Source organism: Oryza glaberrima, chromosome 6 (assembly GCF_000147395.1).
Source record: "Oryza glaberrima chromosome 6, OglaRS2, whole genome shotgun sequence".
Taxonomy (NCBI): Eukaryota; Viridiplantae; Streptophyta; class Magnoliopsida; order Poales; family Poaceae; genus Oryza; species Oryza glaberrima.
Window position 1 is genome coordinate 21,518,218 of NC_068331.1, and position 18,603 is coordinate 21,536,820.

General features: G+C 43.5%; 1 protein-coding gene and 1 pseudogene across 1 annotated transcript; both read left to right on the forward strand.

Moving 5' to 3' along the window:
* The first annotated feature begins 5,566 nt into the window (after positions 1–5,566).
* On the forward strand, positions 5,567–8,312 carry LOC127776995 (putative receptor protein kinase ZmPK1). The gene is made up of 3 exons (XM_052303523.1): positions 5,567–5,966; positions 6,430–6,534; positions 6,738–8,312. The coding sequence occupies exons 1-3, from the start codon at positions 5,567–5,569 to the stop codon at positions 7,976–7,978; spliced, it is 1,746 nt and encodes a 581-aa protein (XP_052159483.1). The 3' UTR covers positions 7,979–8,312.
* Positions 8,313–13,261: 4,949 nt separating this feature from the next.
* LOC127776004 (putative receptor protein kinase ZmPK1) lies at positions 13,262–16,226 on the forward strand (annotated as a pseudogene).
* The last annotated feature ends 2,377 nt before the right edge of the window (positions 16,227–18,603 follow it).

The following is an 18,603-nucleotide window of genomic DNA, read 5'->3' on the forward strand; positions in this document are numbered from 1 at the left end:
CATGTATTAAAATTTCACCTATTACACTTATTTCTACGGGCAGATTTAAGATCAACTTCTGTGCTAGTACATAACTAACAGACGCAGCACCACCACAAATTGAATGTCCAAAGCAGTTCTGGGCTCAATCATGTAATAGGATAGAGAGGAGAAGCTGTCCATCCCAAACATATGGATGAACCAATCAACATTTTAACAAGATAATAAGTACTACAACCCTCGATATCTTGGAAAGAAAATGCCCAATACTACGTCTATAGCAACCTTGACTGATGCAGCAACTAATATTTAGTACGTACAAACGGTGGCTGTGTGCAATAAATTGAACAATAATAGATCATGTACTACTACTAGCATTTTCCAGATCGGACGATTATCACCCAAAACACTTGCCAATATATAGATTGTTCAGTTGGAAGAACGGAAGCGGTAGTGCGAAATAGCCAAGCCACTGTTCCCCATCCTCTAGTACGGGTCATACCTGTCGAGTGGTGGACGCGGAGGCGGGCGGAGCATCGGTGTTTGGGCGGTGAAGCTGCGGATCGGGTGGTCTCCGGACGCCGCCCTTGCGCCGCGCGCCGCCGCGGCCGGACCACAATGGCGTGCGCCGTGCGAGCTGCTGCATCTGCTGGAGGTGGGCCGCCGCCGGCCGCGGAACAAAGACACCTAAAGCTAATTAACACCTATAATAAATCATTCCTTTGCTGTGGCAACCAAAATTATACATAGGTGTCCCTATATATGATATATCCATACGTAATTATAAAACATGAAAATTTATTTGTAAAGGATAAAACGTTTCAAAAAAAAAAGGGATCTACATGATCAAGGTTAGAGCATATAACTTGCCTTGCTGGCCTCCTGGGACTTCTTCGATAATCTCGTACTAAATCGGAGCGTTGGAAGCGACAAACAAAGCAAAAATGCAAACGGAATTGCTACAAAACTTTCGTAAGTTTTTTTTTCTCCTAGAACATTCAAATTTGTAGCCATTTGATTGCCTTGAGATTCATGCATGAAGGAAAAAAAATTGCTAGAAAGAAATTTCCACACATATCCCGTTACTAACCAACAAAACCATAGATGAATACAAGTTTTATATAAGCTATATCGTAGTTACAGTATTGTTACAGTACGGTTACAATGTAATTACATTTCAATTATATTATAGTTACATCGGAAAGTTTTTTTTACTTTTAGATACTCCCATAGACAAAACAGTACATAAGACAACATAAAACAATACATCGAACATTTGTAATGAATTCTTTAAAATTTTAGAGCAAATGTGCATGTTGAATGTTCAATACCGAGTTAAAATGAATTATTTATAAATTTTAGAAATTTTAACCATTGTAATCATTTGAAGTTATAAACTGATTTATGACGCATTATAACAAGGTTACTATGTCAGTAGTGGGGAACACGACGTCAACAGGCGGGCCTCACGGTCAGCGAGGAAGGGAGGCCAGTTCTCGTGGACCAAATCCTGCGAGGTGGTCCACGAGAGGGAATTTCTTTCATTTTTTATTTTTTATTTTTTAATATTTACAGAAATATTATACCATCTAAAATATTTACAAAAATGTCCCCTGCCGCCCAAGTGGAGGGCGGCAAGGTGTGCGCATTTTGCACTGAGGTCCCTTGCCGCCCTCTGTAAGGGCTGCAAGGCGGTAAATGTAATTTTTACCCGGCCAAAATTGTATTTTTTTAGTGTTTTATTTCACTTTGTCCGTCCCTCACGTCACCCTGCCGCCCTCCCAAGGACGGCAGGGTCTACTTTTGTAAATATTTTCGCCGGTATAATATTTCTGTAAATATTAAAAAATAAAAATGTAAATACGAAAAAAATTCCACGAGAGGTCGGTGACCAGGATTTGCCAGCACATATCGAAGCCCGAGATCACCAGTGCAGCATGGTCATGTGTCCTTGCCATGCGAAAGTGCACATGGCGGGCATGGTGGTCAGGTGCATTGAGGTGGTGTCACCATGGCACTGACATAGGCAGCCATGGATGAGCCACGAGGACGGCAGATCAGACAGATGGGGTGAGGAGGAGTCGGCTCGCCAGCCAACGGGATCTGGCAATGCCGACGTGTGACTTGATGATTGCCGGTAGCGACCATACGACATGGTGATGGCCTGATGGGAGTGGCAAAAAGGAAGCAGAATAGGATGGTGTCCTCGCTGAGTGCACAATGGTGAAGACAACGACGTGCGTAGAGAGGAAACCAACAGTTGAGGCGCGAAGCGGCAAGGGGCTTCGGGTAAGCGACGTTGACAATGATTCGCTGGCGGTTGGTGAAAATGAAGGGGTGCCCAAGAATCTCCTTGACCAGGTGAAGGTGGTGTGGGGGGGGGGGGGGGGGGGAGGGTGGTTAAGGAGGTCCGCGATGCCATGAAATGCGAGAAATGACGGTCAAAATTCAGTGGGGAGAGAAGACTCATGGGACACCGGCGAAGACAACGCTCCATCCACCAGTCGTCGGCTTTGGAAAGCCATGGTCGAGGACACCTGAACCTATGAAGGACATGGAGAGGATAAAGGCGGTTGCTACAATCCCTAACGGCGTCAAAACGTCGTCAAAGAATGGAAGAGGTAGCGGCGCTTACCTTTCATAGTGATGGAGAGGTCTAGAAGCTTGGTTTTAGGAGGTGAGGGTGGAAAAAAGTAGAGGAGGCTAGGGGCCCCTTTCATAGCCTTGGGAGGCAGGGTTAAGGCTAGGTTAGGCAGGCGGTGGATAAGGTGACATGGCGGTGATGTGAGGATAGTGGGTGGAAAGGCTAGCTGTTGCGAGCGAGTGGGTTAAGAAGGTAGGGGATGTGGGCGGTGATCACGTCCTCGTAAGTTTGAATGAGCAGTCGTGGGTGGGAAGGTGTGACAAGGGATCACGACATGGCCAGAGGTTAGGGATGATCTCGACAAGTGTCACACCTAGAGTTTTCCCTTCCCTTAGGTTTCAAATCACTAATAAATGGCTTCAAGAATTTGCTTTGGTTAACTAGGAGAAAACCGCAGTTAACTATGCATTTAATAATCGGAATTGTCAGGGAGAATTTTTTTTCGAATTCTCTTTGCTCTGAAAATCATTAACAAGACTTAAAGAATAAATATCATATCACCGGAGGCAATGTTGCTAAGTTAAAAAGTGTCAAATTAATCTCCTTCCTTTGCCTTTGGTCGTGAATTATGCCCAATTCATTCCCCTCTTAGTCCACGGTTTCATTTTGCATGACGAACCATATCCGTGTCAGTTCGAGGGGCCGTTTCCGTTCTTTTCCTAAAACGACACCGCATTGTTTTTCCTTTTTGAGGAAGTCCTTGTCTCCTCCTTTTCCTTTTTTCCCTCCCCTTCTCCCCAGCCGGCCGCGCCTTCCCCCTCCCCCTCTCCAGCGCGCGTGGCCTCCTCCCTTTGCCGAGTCCGACACCCTCCCCTCCCTCCTAGTCCTACTCCCTCTAGGACTACTCCTTTCCTAATCTAGTCCTCCCCTATATAAGTGTTCCCCCCCGTTTTTCTTTCTTTTTCCTCTCCTAGCTGCTGCGCCGCCCTAGCCCGCTGCCGCACCGCTGCCGGCCACCGCCAGTCGCCGCCAAGTGCCGCCGATACTCCGTCTCCCTGTTTTTTTTATGTATTTGCTTCTGCAATCATCAATCTAGCAACCTAAGTTGTTCCCGTTTTTGTTTCCTTCTAGCGTCGTCGCCGATCCCGGGTGTTGCCGCTGGAACCGCCGCCGCCACCGTCGTCGCCCCTCCCCAGTTTTTGCTTCCCGGTGAGGAATCCCTCCTATTTTTAGGGTTTTCTTTTAGTGTGTCGTAGTTTAGTCGAGTTGTCACCACGTCATTGCCGTGCCGCCGCCGCCGCTGGGCGAGCCGAGTGCGCCACCGCTGCCACGTTGCCGCCTTGCGCCGTTGTTGCCGTGCCGCCGCCTTGCACCACCGTGCCGTGCCGCCACCTTAAAAAACTTAATCTTCTTGTTGAAAAACTTAATCTTCATCTTCAGGAGAAAAGAACACCATCATATACCTGAGACAACACCATATCCCTATGGACAACAAAAGTTACATAGGTTCTTCCTATAAAAACTTCAATATTGGTTTAAAAAAAATGGTACCTACCAAAAAATTGAATCACAAGTCACAACTGCTTGTTGAAAACCAATGCATCGCTCAATACACTGTAATCCACTACTCCTGAAGTAGTATTTTTTTTTTGGTTGACCGCAGTAGTACATTTTGGTTTCCTGGAGATGTGTGACCTGTCGGCTGCACCGATATTTCGTTGACAGTATGTGTTAGATTGCTGACGAGTGACCAGGCGTGGTGACCTCACCTGCTGAATTTGCACTCCCTCTGAATCCAATCATTGGGAGCAAACCTTAAAAAAGAAAGCAAAATTATCTTGTTTACTTACAAGTCAGTTTCTTTGAAAAAGCGAGATCGATATGTGCATTTGCAGCCACGAAGCATGGTATGATGGTAGTAGTACAGAATTCATCACCATGTTGCAGATGTTACCTTACTGCCTAAATTAACGGATCCTGATCGACAAGGACAGGTCATGCCACATTTGCCATATACAGTGTATGCCAAGCAGGTTGGAAATGTATGCATAAATTACTTGCAACATGGCATTGCTGTGCAACTTGAAATCTTCCATACTCCTAGCATCACCAACAGTCTACCTATATGATTCCCAAAACTAATTTTGAGAGATTTTAGTCCAAAAATCAGCTTCAACAAATCCCCTACTCTCCTACCCGAGTTTTGGAGTTCCCTTCCCCCGGTTCCTCGCTCCGTTTATATGTGGGCTCGAAAGTCGCTCCCAATCACCCAATCTCGCCTCTCTTCTTCGTTCCCGCGCATGGGAGATAGCGATCTTTCTGCACGTGAAAGAAAAAAAAGGGAATTTTCTCTTGGTAGTTTAACAGAAGGGCCCACTTTTAAGTTTTGGGGATTGAATTTAGGCTATCTGTTGGAGGGAGGAGTTTTTTCACTTCCTATTTTCAATTTAGGAAACCCAAAAATAAATTTTTAGGAGAAAATTATAGATAATCTGTTGGTGATGCTCTAAAGTCGTATTCCTGGTTTCAAAGAAGCTTGCACACTGACTTGGACTGAGCACACTGGCTCGCTGAATGGCTGACTGGGTGATGAACTGATGACTCCAGTGCTATCAACCTCCTATTGCAATATGGAGTAGTATGTCAGAATCTCCGGCTTTTTCTGGTGTTTTTGGCAATTGAAGGTTCTTGTTTGAACAACGCCATATGAACAACGGATAAGGTTAATGCCTACTGGTGGGGGAGCCTAAATTTATGCTAATCAATACACTGTACCCCACTTGTTTTTTAACAGTAGAGAGCTCTACACCCTTGAATTTTTAAGGAATGCATGTGTGCACAGTTGTTCAGAGGCTGCATCTGTCACGAAGTTCAAGCATCAAAAACCTGTTATCCAAAGTACACTTTTCTTTACTGGATCCAGAAACCACTGACCAGTATGGATTCTTATAAGTTAACAGCAACGCTTGAAAGATGAACACCTGCTCTCCAGCTCAAGCAAAAATGGTTGCAAGCTCTGCCTCTTTGCTCCTTCTCCTGATTCATCGTCTTTTGTGCATATCAGCACATGATTTCCTCTCGCCAGGCGCATCTCTATCTGAAGACAATGTGCTCTATTCGCCGGATGGCGATTTCGCCTGCGGCCTCTACAAGATCTCCCCCAATTCCTGCACCTTCTCTATCTGGTTCACCAACTCGGCCGACAAAACCGTTGTCTGGAGCGCAAATCCTCTCCACCCTGTCTACACTCAGGGATCCAAAATGGAGTTGAAATCCGATGGCAGCATGGTTTTGACAGATAATAGTGGCCAGATTGTTTGGACCAACAACGTGAGCTCTTCAAATGGCGAACAAGTTCAAGCTCAGCTCTTGAATACTGGAAACCTCATTGTGAAGGGCAAAGGTGACACCATTTTATGGCAAAGTTTTGATTCTCCTACCGATACCTTGTTACCCACTCAAAACAATACTGTTCGAATTAAGCTCACATCTACTAACAGATTACTTGTTCCCGGTCGCTATAGTTTCCACTTTAATGATCAATTCCAGCTTTCACTGTTTTATGAAGAGAATGGTATCCCTTTTATATACTGGCCAAATCTGACTCGGACTATCTCGGGGAGGGAAAGAATGTTGTATAATATCATACCGACCGGTACTCTTAATAGCTCGGGGCATTTTCTTGAAAGTGAAAATTTAACTTTCATGGCTGCTGATTGGGGTCTTGGGATTATGAGGAGATTAACACTAGATTATGACGGCAATCTCAGGTTATACAGTCTGAACAATTCAAGCGGAACATGGTCAGTCACATGGATGGCATTTCCTCAGCTCTGCAATGTACGTGGTGTGTGTGGTATAAATAGCATATGTGTGTACACGCCTGTGCCTGCCTGTGCGTGTCCTCCAGGTTATGACTTCATTGATCCAAGTGATCAGAGCAAAGGCTGCAGCCCAAGAGTCAATATCACCTGTGATGTACAACAGAAGGTAATGTTTGTTAGCCTCCCAAACACTCAATTCCTAGATTATGATTTAAGTCCTCTTCGTTATGTTTCTCTTGGAGCTTGCGAGAACATATGCTTGAAGGACTGCAATTGTATGGGGTTTGTATATTGGCAAGGAATTGGCAAGTGTTATCCAAAGTCCGTTCTTCTTAGTGGTGTAAGCCTACCTCACATTGGTAGTACTGGCACCATGTATCTCAAGCTCCCTATGGAAGAAGCGTTGGAGAAATTGCAACTGTCGGAGCGTTCAATCCCCCAGTCACGGCCTTTTGGTCCAAAATACGGCCCTGACTGCAATGCTAACAAAAATTTGGATGAGCATAAGAGTGGTCAAAATGAATCGAAGTATTTGTACTTCTATGGTTTCTTATCAGCAATATTTCTTGCAGAGGTAACATTTATTGTATTCGGATGGTTTATTTTGCGAAGGGAGGACAAACTAGCAAGAGGAATATCTGAGGTTGGCTATGAAATGGTAACAAACCATTTCCGTAGGTATGCCTACAGAGAGCTGATGATAGCCACCAGAAAGTTTCAGGGCGAGATTGGACGAGGAGCATCAGGCATTGTATACAAGGGGATCTTAAAGGACATGAGAGCAGTAGCCGTGAAAAAGTTGTTAGACATAAACCAGGGCGAGGAAGAATTCAAGCATGAACTGAGTGTGATTGGCAGGATCTACCACATGAATCTAGTGAGGGTTTGGGGATTCTGTTCTGACGATCCACACAGGATGTTGATTTCAGAGTATGTCGAGAATGGATCATTGGATAAAATATTATTTGGTGATAAGGGCTCACAGGCCTTACTTGGATGGAAGCAAAGATTTAACATTGCTCTAGGAGTCGCTAAGGGATTGGCATATCTTCATCATGAGTGCTTGGAGTGGGTCATCCACTGTGACGTGAAACCTGAAAATATACTGCTGGATGAAAATATGGAGCCAAAGATTGCCGATTTTGGCCTTGCGAAGCTGCTAAATAGAGGGGGATCCAAACTAAATGTGTCACGGATCCAAGGAACTAGAGACTATTTAGCACCTGAGTGGGTTTCAAGTCTCCCGATAACAGCTAAGGTTGATGTGTACAGCTTCGGAGTAGTGCTTCTAGAATTACTCAAGGGAGCTCGTGTTTCGGATCTTGAAACAAATGAGGATGAAGAGGTGGAAATGGTCCTCGGGAGGATAATTAGGACACTCGCGGAAAGTTTGAAGTCAGATGGGGATGGACAATCATGGATTGTTGAGTTCATTGACACCAGATTAAATGGCCGATTCAATGACTTGCAAGCAAGAGCAATGATGAAGCTTGCTGTTTCATGCCTAGAGGAAGACAGAGGTAGAAGACCCACCATGGAAAGTGTGGTGGAGGTGCTTGTTTCAGTTGATGAAGCCAGTTCTACAATTTAGGAGTTATAATTCTGGTAAAGAGCTTTGCCATTTGACATCCACAGAATATATCTTGTAGTTTTTCATAATTGGCTAAAATATCATCTACTTAAGAAAATGTCTTTTGGTCTGATGCATTAAGAGGAACTGCTTAAGCCCCATTGTGTACTGAATGCATGATTTTATTATGTACTATGCTTCTGAAATGTGCAATGTATCAATTTAGAAATAATGGGGTAGTAATGCAATTACTATGCTATATATATTTTGTTGCAATGATTCGAACTTATAGCTAGAACCTGGAGTCCTGGACAAAGTGTGCATTAGTGTCCTATGGTAGAATGAATCGTGCTGATATTTGCATCGCACCTTACTATTACGAACCCTGCTACGCTCCTAGATTGCTCGTTCCCATGGCAGATTTTGAGACGCAGTTGGGGCAATTCACAGCACCAGCACAGCCGCTGCTGCAGCTGCGATTCAACTTGGTTGGATCAGATGAGCCTCAGCATCGGCTTTCGGCATCAATTTGATTGGAATTTAACAGGATGAACGCCGGGATGTCGCATCTCGACGATCCCCTTTCTAACCCCAAACCCTAACGACCCCGTGCAGACACAGAAAGACGGAGAAAGAGAGCAGCTGTTGCTCGTACCGTTGCAGTGGAGAAACGGAGATGGAGTTTGCTGCAACAGGAGCGCCGCGGCCGGCGCGGGTCTCCGGCTGCCCAGCGATGGGTCGGAGGCCATGATCGGCGGCGCACGGAGTGAAATGCTGGCATCGGCGAGGAGGACACCGTCAGCTGGGCTAGTTGGGCCTTGAGCTAACATCGGTTACATGGGCCCATTTTGGTTGGAAGAAACGGTGGGCCCAACCGAGGCCCAGAGAAGCTCATATAGGATCTCAGGTCCAGTTAAATTCTGATGCAAACATTGGAATAAGTTTACCGTAGGTCCCTCAACTTAACAGCGAGATTTTTTTTAAGACCCTTAACCAAAGGTATGCCCCTAAACTCACACAAACCATGCACTCAAGGTCCCAGGATAGTATATATGGGTAGTTTTGCTGACATGGCATCCTGGTCAGAAAAAAATATAAAAAATTACGTGATGCCCACATGTCAGCTGCACTTTTTTTTCCTTCTCTTTTCTTCTCCTTCTCTTCTCTTCTTCAGTCAACACAAGATTGTGACTGAATTATCTGACTGCAAGATTGTGCTCGGAGCGCCCCATGTTTTTGTCCCCGAAATTTCAGAAATTCCGGAATTTTCGGTCAAAAATTTTAAATTTGAATTCAAAAAATTTCGTAGGAAAAAAATCCGAAATTTTCGTTCTTTCGCGCGGCAAAAAAATAAAGAAGAAGCATTTCGTAACTGCAAACCCTGCGCGGCAAAGGAGGGAGACCAGACACAAGAGAAAGAAACGCGTTCGTCAACGCTAATGCGATGCGGACTCCGACGCGGCGAATAATCCATCCGTCTATATATTGGCGGGGTGGGACGAGCCGCTTCCATTCATTGCCACGAGAAAATTAAAGCGCACGCATCGGATCGAGAGACGACACGATGATGATGACATCCATGGAGAAGGACGCGCCGCCGCTGCCGCCGCCGCCGGTGCGATACTGCGGCGTTCTGGAGGACTACGAGCAACAGGTGGACGAGGAGCCACCCTCACCCAAGTCGCCCAGCCGGGTCTCTTCCCCGCTGCCGCTGCCGGAGCAGAAGCTGTCCGCCGCATACCGCGCGGAGCTCCGGCGACAAAACGCCCTCATCGACAACGGCCCACGGTACAGGTTTCGCCGACCCGGCGAAAGCAGGAGGAAGAAGAAGAAGAAGAAAAACAAGAAGAAGCCCAAGCAGCACTACACGCCGCCGCCACCGCCGCCGGAGCCGAACCCGCCTTGGCCGGCCTACGAGGTGTTTCCGACCATGGAACCCGACGATCCGGACAGGATGCGGCAGAGCGTGATGTGCGCGGAGGCGGCGCTGGAGCACTACAACGCCGCCCTCGACGTCGACGGCCGCGGCGGCGGCGTCAAGTACGAGCTCGTCAGGGCAATCATCAGCGGCGTCATCATCACCTGCAGAGCCGGCTACGGCCACGTCAACTTCATAGCCAGGGCCGCCGCCAGTGGCGGCGGCACCTTGCGGCAGGAGGAGCGGCTCTTCTTCGCCGAGGTGCGTAACGACGGTGAAAGTTGGATACCGACGTGCCTCCGGTCCCTGGACGACGAGGCCGACCGGGTTGGCGGCCTCGCCGCCGCCGACGACCCGCCGGTGGAAATCCCGGAGATCACCTCGCCGTCCCGGAGGAACTTCTGCTTCAGCTGTAACGGCGAGATTAAGCATCCCAAGGACGGAGCATCCTACCATGCCGGACACTTCCCGTAGCTATCTAGCTAGCTGAACAACTGATGAACTATTTCTATCTGAACAACTGATGTAATTACGAATTTCAGATCGATACAAAATTTTCAGTTGATGTTATTAGCATATCCGTCACTACTAAAAAACCGTTTTTGCAAACGGGCGGATTGTATTTTCGCATGTTATTAGCATATCCATCACTACTAAAAAACCGTTTTTGCAAACGGGCGGATTGCATTTTCGCATGCGGTTGGCCAGACCGCATGCGCGAGAAGATGGCATGCGGCCGGCGCAACCGCATGCGAAAATTGGATTTTCGCATGCGGCCGCTTAAGCCAGCCGCATGTGAAAATGAAAAATTGCGAGAAAAAAATAAAAATCCCCAAAAAAAACTCTAGCCCTAGGCGCCCGAGCTCGCCACCACGCCGGATCCGCCGCTCCCGAGCTCGCAGCCGCCACCCGTCGCCGTCGTCGTCGCCGAGGTCGTCGTCGCCGCACCCGAGCTGGATCCGCCACGCCCAAGCTCGCCGCCGCCACCCGCCGCCATCGTCGTTGCCGCGGGGACATCGTCGTCGCCGTACCCAAACCGGATCCGCCGCCCCCGACCTTGTCGTCGCCGCGGGGGAGGGCGCCGGCACCGGATCCGCGTGTGAGGAGGGCGGCCGACCCCAGATCCGCCGCCCCCGAGCTCGTCGTCGCCGAGGGGAGCTCTCATCGCTGCGGGGGAGGGCGCCGGCGCCGGATCCGTGTGGGAGGAGGGCGACCGACCCCGGATCCGCCGCCCTGGAGCTCGTCGTCGCCGAGGGGAGCTCGCGTCGCCGCGGGGGAGGGTGCCGGCGCTGGATCCACATGGGAGGAGGGAGGCCGACCCCGGATCCGCCGCCCCCGAGCTCGTCGTCACCGCGGGGGAGGGCGCCGCCGCCCCCTGCGTGCCGCCTCTCGAGCTCGCCGCCGCCGCCTCTCGAGCTCCGCGCGCGCCAGCCTCCGGCTGAGAGAGAGAGAGGATTGAGAGAGGAGAGGATTTGTGAGAAAGGAGATGACTGAGAGAGAGAGAGAGAAGAAGAAGTAGATAAGGTTGTCGGCTGGTCTGAGTTGAAAATTTTTTGAATGGTTGAGAGGGAAATAGGAGGCCCGCATGTAAAAATGGAACACTTATTTTTACATGCGGACCACTTAAGCGTCCGCATGCAAAAATCGTGTGTTTTTTCAACTTTAAATTGATTTTTATGACATTAAATCAACTCATGTCAAAAAGTTGTCAAAAATAAAGTTGTAGAACTCATTGAGATCTACCAATTTTATTTTGGTCATTTCTCCATCCGAATTTGATTGGACTATACAAAATTTGAATTTTAAAATATAAAAAATTCAAATAATTTTTCGGGTAGTAAATGATTTCAAATGGAAAAGGTCATCAATAACAAAGTTGTATAACTCATCAAGATCTACAACTTTTGTTTTTGTCATTTTTATATTTGACTTTGTTTGAACAGTTTGAATTTGAATTTCAAAATATGACAACTTCAAACAATATTTTCAAATACTAAATGATTTCAACTGAAAAAGTCATCAATAACAAAGTTGTATAAATTATCAAGATCTATAACTTTATTTTGGCCATTTCTTCATCCGACAATATGATTTATAAGATTGTTCACAAAATGTATATATGTGTTATATAGTTTATAAAAATATAAGAGAGATGTACATTTTGTGAACAATCTTATAAATAACTTTGTCGGATGGAGAAATGACTAAAATAGAAGTTATATATCTTGATGAGTTATACAACTTTGTTGTTGATGACTTTTTCAGCTGAAATGAATTACTTCTTCAAAATATTATTTGAAGTTTTGAAATTCAAAATTTTAATTGGTAAAACAAAGTCACAAGAAAAAAATGGCCAAATAATAGTAGGAAGAATACAATAACATGATAGAGAATAATTTTAGAAATATTTAGAAAAAAGAATCTTCTAATTTGGAGTTCATATGAGTGAGATACAGTAGTTTCAATTTTTTCAATTTTTATTTTTGCATACGCCTCCTTAAGTGGCCCGTATGGAAAAATCGATTTTTCCATGCGGGCGCTTAAGTGAGCCGCATACAAAAATGACCATCGATTTTTGCAGACGCCACTCGTTATGGTCCGTTTGTAAAAATCAAGGGGCCTCGTACAGAAAAATCACTTTTGTAGTAGTGCGTGGAGGGAAATTATTTGCGCCACGCGCGTACGTGTACAATGGTGTGGTGCTGTGTCGTCTGAGAAGCTGTTTTTACAGCATTGTTTGGTGTAAATTGATATCCCCTTCGTGACTCCGTCCCATGGGATATGCTGCCTATATCTTTAAGGCTGAGTTCGTTTGTTGCAGTTACAAAAGTACTCATTAGCATATGATTAATTAAGTATTAGTTTTTTTTCTGAAAAAAAAATGTATTAATATGATTTTCTAAAGCAACTTTCATAAGACAATTTTTTTTAAAAAAATACACCGATTATCAGTTTGAAAAATGTGCGCGTGAAAATCAAGGGATGTGAGTTTGAAAAGGTAACAAACAAACAAATATATGAATCTATCCGTATCCACGTCCCGTATTAGGTTTGTTTATTTTAAGTAAGGATGTAAATGTTGTCTTTACAGATTTGTTCAGCCACCAAAATAATATTATTAAACTCTCCAAACTGTTTATTGATTGCTGAAATCTCTCGTCGAAGATTCCACGTGAGTGCATTCAAAGCTGAAAGGGAACCCAATCACAAACTCACAATTCATGAACTACCACATGTAAATCAAAATTAGCATGGCAATTGCCATTATTTTTGTGTTTAAATGTTCAAAGCCTGAGCTTCTCCGTTATGCTAGAAGTCAAGCTTCTTTGCAAAAGGGGGGATGAATAGCATGTGCAGCCGTTTAGGATGGACTGGTGAAGTACACTGAACTCATTACCATACTGCAAATCTTATTTTACTGTCCAGATTTACGGATCCTGACAAGGACACGTCATGCCACACTGCCACTTGTGCAACAGGTTGGAAATGTATACATGAATCATTTGCCAACATGGTACTTGCATTGCATAGTTTGGTCCAAGCAAAACTGCACATTGACACAAAATAACTGGCAGACTGAATTTAGTCTTATCACCTTCGTAGTACTATATAGAATGTTAGAATCTCTCACTTTCTGCAAGTTTGGGCAGCTAGTTCCGATAACAGCTTGCATTGCTTGTCATTTGAAAGATCAGCTTGAATGCGGCAACCACCATGGATGCAATCTTCACCTCTCTGCTTCTCCTCACATTGATCCATCTGCTTTTGTACTCATCCTCAGCTCTTGAATCCCTCTTGCCAGGCTCCCCTCTCTCTGTTGAACGCAGCTCGGATCTGCTCTACTCACCAGATCGTACTTTCACCTGTGGCTTCTACAATATCTCCCCCAATGCCTCCACCTTCTCCATCTGGTTCTCAAACTCCTCCGAGAAAACTGTTGTCTGGAGCGCAAATCCTCTCCACCCTGTTTACACATGGGAATCAAAATTTGAGTTGAAATCCGATGGCGGCATGCTGTTGAAAGATTATAATGGCCAGGTTGTGTGGACCAACAACGTGAGCTCTTCAAATGCGGAGCAAGTTCAAGCTAAGCTCTTGAAGACTGGAAACCTCATCGTGAAGAGCAAAGGTGACACCATTCTATGGGAAAGCTTTGCTTTTCCTACTGATACCTTGCTACCCACTCAAAACATTACTGCTTGAATTAAGCTCATATCTACTAATAGATTACTTGCCCCTGGTCACTTTAGTTTCCACTTTGATGATCAATATCTACTTTCGCTGTTTTATGATGAGAAGGATCTCTCGATCTACTGGCCAGATCCAGCTCAGAATATCTGGGTGAAGCACAGAAAGCCGTTTAATAGCACTGCAAATGGTGCTGTTGATAGCCAGGGGCATTTTCTTGGAAGTGATGATGCAAACTTCACAGCTGCTGATTTGGGTCCTAGGATTATGAGGAGATTAACACTAGATTATGATGGCAATCTCAGGTTGTACAGTCTGAACGATTCAAGCGGAACATGGTCAGTCACATGGATGGCATTTCCTCAGCTCTGCAATGTACGTGGTGTGTGTGGTATAAATGGCATATGTGTGTATAGGCCTGCACCTACATGTGTGTGTGCCCCTGGTTATCAGTTCAGTGACCCAAGCGATTGGAGCAAAGGCTGCAGCCCAAAGTTCAATATCACTAGAGAACAGAAAGTAAGGCTCCTTAGGCTCCCAAACACTGATTTCTTAGGGAATGATATAAGGGCTTATCCTCATGTTTCTTTGCACGATTGCAAGAAGATATGCTTGAATGACAGCAACTGTGTGGGGTTTGCATACTGGCAAGGAAGAGGTGATTGCTATCCGAAGACTGCTCTTCTTAGTGGTGTAAGCTTAATTGGTAGTACTGGTACCATGTATATTAAGCTTCCTCAGGAATTAAAAGTGTCGGATCATCAAGTCCCCCGTTCACAGCCTTTTGATCAGAAATATGTCAAATACTGTACTACAGTTGACAAATATTTTGTACCGGATTTCTTGGATAAGCTTAAGAGCGGTCAAAATGAATCGAAGTATTTGTACTTCTATGGTTTCTTGTCAGCAATATTTGTTGCAGAGGTATTATTCATTATATTTGGATCACTTATTTTGCAAAGGGAGGACAAACAACTAAGAGAAATAGCTGAGGTTGGCTATGAAATGATAACCAACCATTTTCGCAGATACAACTACAGAGAGTTGGTGACAGCTACTAGAAGGTTTCAGGATGCAATTGGACAAGGAGCATCAGGCGTTGTATACAAGGGGGTCTTGAAGGACAAGAGGGTAGTAGCTGTGAAAAAGTTGCTACACATTAATCAAGGGGAAGAAGAATTTAAGCATGAACTGAGTGTGATTGGCAGGATCTACCACATGAATCTAGTGAGGGTTTGGGGATTTTGTTCTGATGATCCACACAGGATATTGGTTTCAGAATACGTGGAGAACGGTTCATTGGATAAAATATTGTTTGACAGTCAGGAATCACAAGCCTTACTAGAATGGGAGCAAAGATTTAAGATTGCTCTAGGTGTGGCTAAGGGATTGGCATATCTTCATCACGAGTGCTTGGAGTGGGTCATCCACTGTGACATAAAACCTGAAAATATACTGCTTGATGAGAATTTGGAGCCAAAGATAGCTGACTTTGGCCTTGCAAAGTTGCTACATAGAGGAGGATCCAATTTAACCGTGTCGCGGATCCAAGGAACTAGAGGCTATTTAGCGCCTGAAAGGGTTTCTAGTCTTCCGATAACAGCAAAGGTTGATGTCTACAGCTTTGGAGTGGTGCTTCTAGAACTACTAAAAGGAGCTCGTGTTTCGGACCTTGAAACAAACAAAGATGAGGAGGTGGAAATGGTTCTCGGAAGAATCATTAGAATGCTAGCAGAGAATCTGAAGTCTGATGGGGATGAACAGTCATGGATTGCTGACTTCATTGACGCCAGATTAAACACTCAATTCAACAACTTGCAAGCAAGAGTGATGATGGAGCTTGCAGTTTCATGTCTGGAAGAAGACAGAGCCAGAAGACCCACCATGGAAAGTGTGGTGGAGATGCTTGTTTCTGTTGATGAAGCCGGTTGAACAATGTTGGAGTCTTCTATTTCTGGGTGAAGAGATCTGTCGTTTGGCTGTGTGGTAAATTTTCTCGCAAGATATCATCTACTATACTACTATAAATGTATCCAGGCCAGTGAATGTATCATGTTATTAATTATTATGTAATACATACACAATGCGTTGTTTTAGAAATAATAGTACTGGAACTAAAGTGCTATATTTTGTTGCAATAATGCCAACTATGACTGAAGAGTGGATCAGATGAGGAAGTTTCCATTGGTCTCCCGTGTCCTCCTATTGGTAAAAGCTAAATTATTGTGCTGATATTTGCATAGCATCTTGGCATACAAAATAGTTCTAGCCTGGTACGCTCCTCCATAGCTCGTTCCCTTGGCAGATTTGGGACTCGTTTTGAGCTCTTCACAGTGCCAACACAGCTGCTGCTGCGATTCAACCCTCGTGCGGAAGCAGAGCAGCTTGGCGGGCTATGGGTGGAACCGCCAGCTGGGCCAATGAGTTGGTTGGGCCTTGATCTAACATGGGTGTAATGATGGGCCTATTTTTGTTGGAAGAAACGGTGGACCCAACTAAGGCCCAAGAGAAGCTTACATATACTGCCGCGCGCGCGACGTTACCTCCGGTGCTCCACGTGTCGCTAACTTATAGAGTCATCTGGTCCAATCAGCTGGTGGTCATGAGATCATTTTTTTTTTGACATAGGTCATGAGATTAATTGATTAATTAGATGTCTATAATCTCACGGTATTAAGATGTGCATTTAATTTGTCAGTGTGATGTTCCTGAACAAAGTCAAGACTATCATCTACTCCATCAAATTAACTTGTTCAGTATGCGGGTCTGCAAGTCCATCAAACTTGTTTTCTAGCTGGCCTTCTCCTCGTTTCAAAACTTTTGGATAAGTAGGTTGCCTCGTCAAATATTCTTTTATCAACATAATCTTATTGTTTTACCATTTTGTAGTTTTCTATATTTTATTTTAAAATAAATTATCTGTATATTCGCCATATCTAACACATTGATGTTTTAGAAAACTAGGGAGGGAGTCCACGCATTCACAGCGACATGCATATTAAATTGCATTAGAAACTTATAAGAACATACTATCAACTGGATTATTTGTGTTGTAGTTCAAAAGTATGATTTTCAAATCATTCTTCATGGGTATTGCTTAAATAACGTTTTTCTAATCTATTTTGTTATATTTGTATTATATAATATTTAATTTACCTTTATAAACAATCATCTATAATTTGCTTAATCATGATTAAAAGAAGAAGATATGCTTAGTTTGTTTTGGGAACATGTTTCACAAATTAAGTGTAACTTTGAAAGAAGAATATATGCTTAGTTTGTTTTGGGAACATGTTTCACAAATTAAGTGTAAATTAAAAGTAAGGTGTCTTCCTTTTTATAATTGATTGTTTAAGGCCTCTATTTTTTTTAAAAAAAAAATCTTCCAAAACCATTATTGTTTAATAAACATGTTCTACTGGGTACAATAAGCTAGTGACCTCTAATTGGTTCATATTGACGCTATTTGTTGCATACTTACAATATACTTACATGTAAACATCTAAGAACTAAAAAAATGATGCAATGGTTATGCTAATGGGTGTTCTAGTTTAAGTGGAAGCTAATAACATATTTTTTTTGTACCTTTTCCTTTAATAGTTGAGGGGTTGAGATATCCGGTTTTGTGGTTTAGGATATGGATCAGATTCAGCTAGTCACTAGTTAAGGGAGTCAAAGTGGACTTATTCCTGGTTGAAACTAAGCGCGGTTGCTCAGGTTTAAATTGATTGAAATTTAAGTAATTATTAATTCTTTTCTTATCATTTGATTCAATGTTAAATATACTTATATGTATACATATAGTTTTACATATTTCACAAAAGTTTAATAAGACGAACGGTTAAACATGTGCTAAAAAGTTAACGGTGTCAAATATTTAGAAACGGAGGGAGTATTTAAGATCTACATATTCAATTAATGCATCTATATATAGGAGGTTGATTTGGTTGTGTAACAAGGATATTAGAATGGACACAACTACACCAAGAGTGCTAGCTGGATAGTGCTAAAGAGAGACCCTTCTTTCCAAAAAAGCTACCAGTACACTCAATGTCTATGTATTTTTTTTTCTTTTTAGATAAATTTCTCTTAAAATACTTATCCGATTTATAATCTGATTATACCGTTGTGTTCGTTGCAACTAAATCTTTACTACAAGATCTTACATTATTATATTCTGATAAAATATATATATATATATATATGTTGTAAATTACTTTTATTATATATGTAATTTACTTTTATTATATATGTAAGTTACTTTTGTCATATACATAAATTACTTTTAGATTTAAGCTCTTTAATAACTTATATATTAACTTATATATTCGTATTATTTTTAAGATCTATTTGCATCATTATACGCTACATAAAATATGTGATAATGTAAGATCCATATTTGATATATATTCAAATATTTTATTAATTTAAAAGTAATATATTTAAATTGTAGAAGTAACTTAGCTATACAAGAGAAGTAACTTAGCTATACAATAAAAGTAACTTAGCTATGCAATAGAAATAAGTTTCTGTAGTAGAA